The 7,794-nt window shown below is 36.2% G+C and overlaps 1 protein-coding gene across 1 annotated transcript; it reads right to left on the minus strand.

Annotated features, from left to right (window-relative positions):
• Positions 1–516: 516 nt before the first annotated feature.
• LOC127136571 (zinc finger protein 7-like) lies at positions 517–999 on the minus strand. The gene has a single exon (XM_051063113.1). It carries the CDS (start codon positions 997–999, stop codon positions 517–519), a length of 483 nt encoding a protein of 160 aa, XP_050919070.1.
• Positions 1,000–7,794: the final 6,795 nt, after the last annotated feature.

Raw genomic sequence — 7,794 nt, forward strand, 5'->3', positions numbered from 1 at the left:
TATATATTAATATAATCAAATTAATATTTAATTCATAATTTCTCATATTTTGTCAGTATCTTTTATATTAAAATATTTAATTATTATTATATACAATTTAAATATGTATTATATTATATTATAAAATTTATAAAAAATATAAAAATATATTATACTTAAAATAATATAGTTTTTATTATATTTATAATAAATATTATGAGATTTTTATTGTAAATTTTGTATAAAAAATAATTTTAAAAAGAAATCTATTTAGAGCTTGATAGACTGAAATGGTCAAATTCGGATAGTAATACTTAAGCACACATTACAATAAGATTTTTTTATCCAGACCTTGAATATACGATATTCAAGAGTCAGATTCGTCAGTTTATAATCGAATAGTCTGTTTTGATAGTTACAGGCAATAGTTTAAAATCATTGTCACAACCAGTTATAAAACTTTATAAGCAAGATATAGCATAAGAAAATCGAAAACAAAACACTGGGGACTTTCTAATTTGAACCAAATGCATTAAATCAAAGCCTAAGATCTAAGTCAAGCTTTTGGATATGTGATTCTTGCTTTGGAAAGTTCATTCGAAAGCTTCCATGATATACAAACTCCACCCCTTGTTCAAGAACAAGTGCGCCATTATGAAATCGAGCCTCCGTAGTAGAAGCTCTTTCTCTGATTGGTTTGCGCACAAGAGAGTGAGGTTTGATTCCTAGTGACTTTGCTGTCAAAGGTTTAGAATAAGCTAGTTTCATTGATGAAGACGGTGACATCAACCTATGAGATAATTGGTAACTAGCTGCTTCTCTTTCCCTTTTGTGTGCATTCTGGTGACCCCCTAAGGCTTGTGAGCTGTAAAACTTTCTCATGCAGAATTTGCATGAGAATACCTTGTTGTTATGAAGAGGTTTTGGTGATTTAGAATCTTCAAGAGGTGTGTCTTGTTTGAATCCTAAACTTAACCATTCTCCGATATCATTGTCTTTGTTATGCCTAAGAAAGGTCATAGTAACGATTCAAAAAGATTAGAATAGTTATGTGAGAGTTGTTTTGTGGTTGAGGGATATGGGAATATAAATAGAAGTGTTAGTTCTTAAATAGAGATTGGATAACAAAAAAATGGAGTAGAATGATTGAGTGTGGGGCTGAATAATATTATTTGGTGAGTTTATGTCAGCAATGCAACATGTTATGTGTTTCCACTAAGGTTTTTGCATATACGTTTGAGAGGATAATTGGGACAGTGCTATTGTTGTCATATGCTGGTGTTGGCAATTTATGGCTTAATATTCCTATTTGTCTTTTGGTTAACACTTGTTTTGAGTCACAAATTTGGTATAAAATAGAAAAAATTGTTATTCTAAACTTGGAGATCTATTTTTCTTAACTTATTTGTAATAAAATAGAAAAAATTGTTATTCTAAACTTGGAGATCTATTTTTCTTAACTTATTTGTAATATCTTGTTTCAAATTCTTGATGGGTAGTGGATCGAAGATATGCTCTCTAATTTGTAATATCTTGTTTCATATTCCTATTTGTAATATCTTGTAGGGTTCATGGAATTGAGATTATTCGACTCAAGATGTTTAATATTTGATAGTTCCTTTCATGTAGCGTCAGGTATCCCCTTGAACTTGAGCAAACAAAAATTATTTATAATCATGTTTAATGATTTAGGTTATTTCAGTAGAATTAAAAAAGGAATGTTGAAAATTCTGCATGGTACACCAATAATTGGTAAGGGGTATAAAATGTGAGATTTATAAATTTTGGATGGTTCCAGTATTATTGGTAATGTATCATTATCTAGTCAAGACTTTTGTGATAAAATCAAACTATATAATATGAGATAATGGCGTGTTATTGAGAGAAGATTGAATGAGCTAGCTAAACAAGGTTTTCTAGGAAGTGAGAAATTAAATTAATTAGAATTTAGTGGCTATGGATACTAGAAGAATAACATAAAGGGAAATACAGGAGTGATATACATAATTCTAGTAGACTACGAAGTATGTTCAGTCTAATATTTGGGATCCGACAAGGGTGACAACATATATGGGTGAAGCATGCCTCAAGAAAACTCAAGAACTCTTCCAGTTCCATTGTGTTGTGAGTATGAGATGTTTTGGAGGAAACATGAGGTGTTTGGTCTAAGATTTTCTAAAGGATTTTGGAGTGGTCTAAAATGTAGGGCAATTGAAGGGACTTTAGGCATTTGGACGAAGAGGCAATGTGTTAGGAAGAAACATCTTTTGTTTCATCTCAGAACCTGTGCCATATTTATGATTTTCTGCCATTTTTTAAAGAGAAGTATTTTTTAGAGATACATAAAGAAAATTTCTTATGATTTATTATTCTAAGAGTTTGGTAATATTTGGAGGCTGTCTAAGTATATGGAAACACTTATGTGCGGATCGGATACCAGAAATGGGTCTAGTTGGACAACTGATGGTCTTGAGCGGTGGTGATGGTGAATCGTGACTTCCGAATACGGTGGAGTCGGGGACCTGTAAGTTTAGCACTCTAACGCTCAAGTTAGTATATGAGGAAGAAGAGTGAAATAAAATTGAATTTTAAAATTGTTACCTCTATTTGGACTCCCCCCACACACAGAGGGGGGGGGGAGAGAGAGAGAGAGAGAGAGAGAGAGAGAGAGAGAGAGAGAGAGAGAGAGAGAGAGAGAGAGAGAGAGAGAGAGAGAGAGAGAGAGAGAGAGAGAGAGAGAGATAACAAACTAGCTATTTATTAGTCATGATTTGCAGAGAGTCGTTGGATGCATTTTCAGTTCAGATATTTTGTGATTATTAGGATGATAACCTTTGTACATTTGGAAAATAATGGAAGTGAGAACCCTTCTTGGTGGTTGGTCAGGGGCGATCTGGTCAGCCAATAACAACTTATAAACACCTTGAAATTGTGTGATTCGTGTATTGAGAGGAATAGAGATTGAGTCATATATTGGGTGGAAAATTAGAGATGTTCTTACAAAGTTAGAGACTATGTTTTCTAGATTAAAAACTTTACCCTTTGGACTTAAATTTTTGAATAAGATCTACACTTTTGCAGATCATGTCAAGAAAATCCTTATTAATCTTCCAAAGAAATAGAGACAAAGGGTAATTTTTATTCTAAAGGTAAATGATTTGAATACCTTAGCTCTTGAAGATCACATTAGCTCCCTCTCAAGTCATGGGATAATTCTGGATGAAAATGCATCTTAGAAGAATCAAAAGTCTATTGTTTTAAAGTTAAAAAGTAATAAGCCAGGGCCAAGGCTCTACAAGATAAAGAGTCAAATGATGAAGATCTTGAAAAGGAATTGTAAGATGATGAACTTTCTCTTGTCTCTAGACAAGTGCAATATCTATGGGGAAAAAAGGAAGAAGTAATTTCCAAACAAGGATTTCAAGTATTTCAAAGAGCCTAGACACTTTAGAAATGAAAGTCCCAACCGGGAGAAAGAAAGTTCATATAAAAGTGGATCTAAAAGAGAGAATAAGTTACCCATGTGCACATGAGACTAATATTAGGAATCCTCTAATGTAGAAGAGGAACATGTAAATGTTTTTAGAGTGACTTTAACATCCTTAGGCATGCAACTAGATGACATAATAGAAGAATATGATGAAGATAAGGTATTCTATATATCATCTTGTGATGAACTTATTCTTACCTTGAACTAGCTACTTGGTCAAATTCACAAAATTAATTTCAAGTATAAAGGTCTTAAAAAGATCTATGATGGAGCATAAGAACATCTCAAAAAATCAAGAAGAAGATAATAATGTTAAAAAAATGAAAACGATGTTCTTAAAAAACAAACATCTCAAACTTATATAAAAATTGTATGCAACTCTTAAAATTATGAAGAAGCTTTTCAAGAGTTCCTAGATAAAAGTAAAAATAAGAGAAATATGTCCTCTTTAATTGATGTTTTAAGTTGTGTATATATGTGCTTGCAAATATAATCAAGAAGTGATCTAAGATGGTAAAGTTTATCGATAGCAAGATGCAAGTCAATTAGTAACTACTTAGTTTTTTATGATGTCAATACTTGAAGTCAAGAAAATACTAAAGATAGCTCAAGCGGTCAAAGATGCATATGATGGTTGATCAAGATATCCTCTTGAATCAAGCAAGATTAGTTTAAAGTCAACATTGCAGTTCAACAACTCTCAAGTGAATACTTAGGGTTTTTGACCATTGATGGTTTAAAATTTCAAACTATCATATGATGGAAATTAACATGGAGATATCTCAAGCCTCATAAAGAAGACTTAATGTTCTTGTGTGTACAAAAATCAAAGATAATGATGCCAATAATTGAAGCTTCTGAGTGTAACAAAGAGGAAGTGTGAAAGCTCACCTTGAAGGTGAGAAAAACAAGAAAGGGGGGGTTTGAATTGTTTTGGAAAATAAGCGCTTTTTCAGAATAAGAACACACAGGATTTTATACTGGTTCGCTTATAACACAAAGCTACTCCAGTCCACCCGGCCAAGGTGATTTCGCCTTCAAAAAGGACTTAATCCACTAATCTTGAAAGATTATTACAACCAACGTCTAAGAGAAAGATCTCTTAGTCCTCCCAAGTATACAGACTGCACAGAGTCACTTGAGGAACAATCAAAAACAATTTAGGCAAAACAGAGTTTGTAATCTAGAGTGCTTCTAGGATAAAGCAAATATTACAGCAATTTAGCAAGTAAAAGGTTTTACGTTATGAGCAAGAGCTTATGAAAGACTGAGAGAGAGAGAGTGGAATATTTCTGTGCGTTCAGGTGTATCTCTCAATGAGGTTTTCCGTCCTTTATATAGAGGTGAAAGGACCGTTGTAGTGATGGCAGATATTTTATCTTGATGAGAGTTTAATGCCATAACTTCTGTTGTTTCTTGCCAAAACAAGTTTGTCTCCCTGAATAACTTCTTTCCAAATATAGTTTCTTTCCCTTTGAAGTTGTAGTTGTCGTTACTCTTCTGGATATGGAAATTCTTTGTCAGAGTCTGCGTTACTTTGTTAATCTGAGATCTTTGAGATGTGACTTCAGATCTTCTGATAGTCCTGTTCTTTTAGATCCTCAGCGTTGATTCAAGAGGAAGTTAAGAGCTTCTGATATTCTGCTATGCTGTTTTGCTCAGAGTCAGAACTTCTAGAGCGTGCTTCTTCTTCAGATGCTTCTGATCTTCTAATATGCTGTTTTGCTCAGAGTCAGAACTTCTAGAGCGCGTTTCCTCTTCAGATGCTTCTGATCTTCTGGTACTTTGTATTTGATTTGATTCTGTATCTGATAAAGCGATCAGATTCCTTTGTTCTTGTTCAGAGTCCTGCACACTTAGAAACTTTTCGTTAGAGTGCCATTTTTGGTTTCATCCTTTGTTATCATTAAAATCCTGGAAACTGTTGTAGAACTATTTTTTTCTTACAATCTCCCCCTTTTTGATGATGACAAAACAGACTCAAATTACAGATGAAACATTCAGATATAAGAGTTTATCAAATCAGATAGAAGTGAGCTCCCCCTGAGATAGGCTAGGGAGTTCAGAAGTTCTTACCAGAGCTTCCAAGCAATGAAGTTTCTAGATACCTTTCTGCAATTTTCTAAGTCAAAGAGTGTTAGATAGATTTTTATTGAATAGTATGTTTGCAGAGTACTTAAGGAATTAGACAATTTTTCATCAGAGCTGTTTGATTTCTCCCCCTTTTTGCCAGAATCAAAAAGACTTAGTAAACAAATAATAAGCAGGAAGAAAATATATATATATATATATATATATATATATATATATATATATATATATATATATATCCAGATAAGAGCAAAAACATCAAAGACAAAGCATAAAGCAACAAAAAAAATCCTAGGTGCCTAAGGGTTGGGAGGAGGAGGCATCCTCTGAAGCAGTTGGGTCAGTAAGTTCTGGATGTTGGCGTTGACTGTGTCCTATTGATCCAATCTAGCTCAGACTTCCTTCTGCTCTTTCTGAAGCTCCTCAAGGGTTTTGAGAACTAAAGGGGCAAAAGTAAAGGACTCCCCCTGAGTCAGAGCATTCTATTCTTCAGCGGCTTTAGCTACAGCTTCAGCATCAGCTTTTGCTTCAGCTTCAACAGCAACAGCTTTTGCTTCAGCTTCAACAGCAGCAACAGCAGCATCAGCTAGAGCTTTGGCTTCAGCTTCCCTTACCCTTTGAAGTTCTTCTTGTCTTGCTCTTTCTTCTGCTTCTCTTCTGGCCTGTTCCTCAGCTTCTCTGGATAAGCGCTCCTGTAGTCTTGCCTCAACGTCTCTGATAAAGTCGTTTCTGACTTGCTCAGAGAGGTTCTTCAGCTTAAAGGCCTCAGAGGTCATCCAGCCAATGACTCTGTTCTAGTGTGTCCTAACAGAGGAGGGATTATCACTGATGCCAGAGTTGATGGTCAGAGACTTGACCTTTTCAACTGATGCTCCTGCAAACAGCATAATTGCTTCCTCTAGGGTTGGCAGGGAGTTTTCTGGTTCAGATGGTGGAGGTGAAGAGTTTGGAGGGCTTAGGTTGAGAGTTTGAGGTTCAGCGGAAGTGTTTGGAGGGGTAATGTCAGAGGTGTTGAGTTCAGAGGGTTGAACGTCAGATGGAGTGATGGTTGGTTGTTCTGTGGGTGGTGAGGTTACTTCAGGTTCAGGTGGAGGTTGTTGTGGTTGTTGTGAGGCAAGGTTTTGGGTCTGAAGTTTGGCTAGAGTGGGAGAAGCGGGGTCAGAGAATTCTGTGTCAGATGAGATGATACAGTAAGGAGGTGATTCTGGTGCTGAAGATGAGGAGGTGGTTTCATTCATTTGTTCAGCTTCAGATATGGGTAAGGAGATATTGGCGAGGTTAAATTTTGGGAGTGGTTGAGATGTTCTGGTCGTTGAAGGAGGGGTTTCAGATGGGTGTAGAGAGGTGTTGGTAGAGGAATAGAAGAAGCAAGTTGCTGTACAGAGGGAGCAGGAGAGACAGACTTACCAGAAGACTCATACAGAGGTGCTGGAGGTCTTGATTCAGAGGATTCTCCTAGCTTCGCTTTCTTCGCCTCTGATGTCTTCTCAGATGGACCTCTTTTATGCCTCACAAAGTTGGGAGCTTTATCTGGCAGTTCGCTCAACCTGAATTCTGAGATGTCCACTCCTTCATCCTTCAGACGTTGGAGATAGTGGAGAATTGCCTCTTTGGGTTCTTCCTTGGAGAACAGATATAGACCATGGGGAATTTTCCTCTGATCTTTTAAGGCTTCCCAAGAGGTGTCCAGAGTAGGTCTAACGTTGACCTTCTCCAGAATTCCCATGCTCTTCAGATTCCTGGAGTTCAGAGGCTTTCCAGTTTCTATTGCCATGTCTTCCATGAGCCTGAGCTTTACCAGATGGTCCACGAGACCACTTTCTATCAGTACATCTGGGATGAGTCTTCCCAGAGGAATGTAAGTTCTGGGCTTCATGTGATTTTTGGTTTCTCGTACAGAATCTCTGAGGTATTTGAACAGAAGTGCTGGGAGGCATAGCTTCAGACCTTTATGAATGCAGTACAGAATACATTTCTGATCTGTGTTGATGTAATCTGATGAATTTGACGCTGGGCGATGATGGATTGTACCCAGAATGATTTTGAGCCAAACTCGGAGGTTCTGGAGTAGTTCCTTGTTCTTTGAGGGGTTCCCTTCTACGTATTGTTTGAAGATTGTTGGGTTGATTTCATGAGAAATGTATTTCGCCCTGGGATTGATGTAGTAAATTCTTCTTCCTCCATCTTTCTCCATGTTTAGAAGAGCAGCGATGGACTTCTCAGTTATCACCATC

Source organism: Lathyrus oleraceus, chromosome 4 (assembly GCF_024323335.1).
Source record: "Lathyrus oleraceus cultivar Zhongwan6 chromosome 4, CAAS_Psat_ZW6_1.0, whole genome shotgun sequence".
NCBI lineage: Eukaryota > Viridiplantae > Streptophyta > Magnoliopsida > Fabales > Fabaceae > Lathyrus > Lathyrus oleraceus.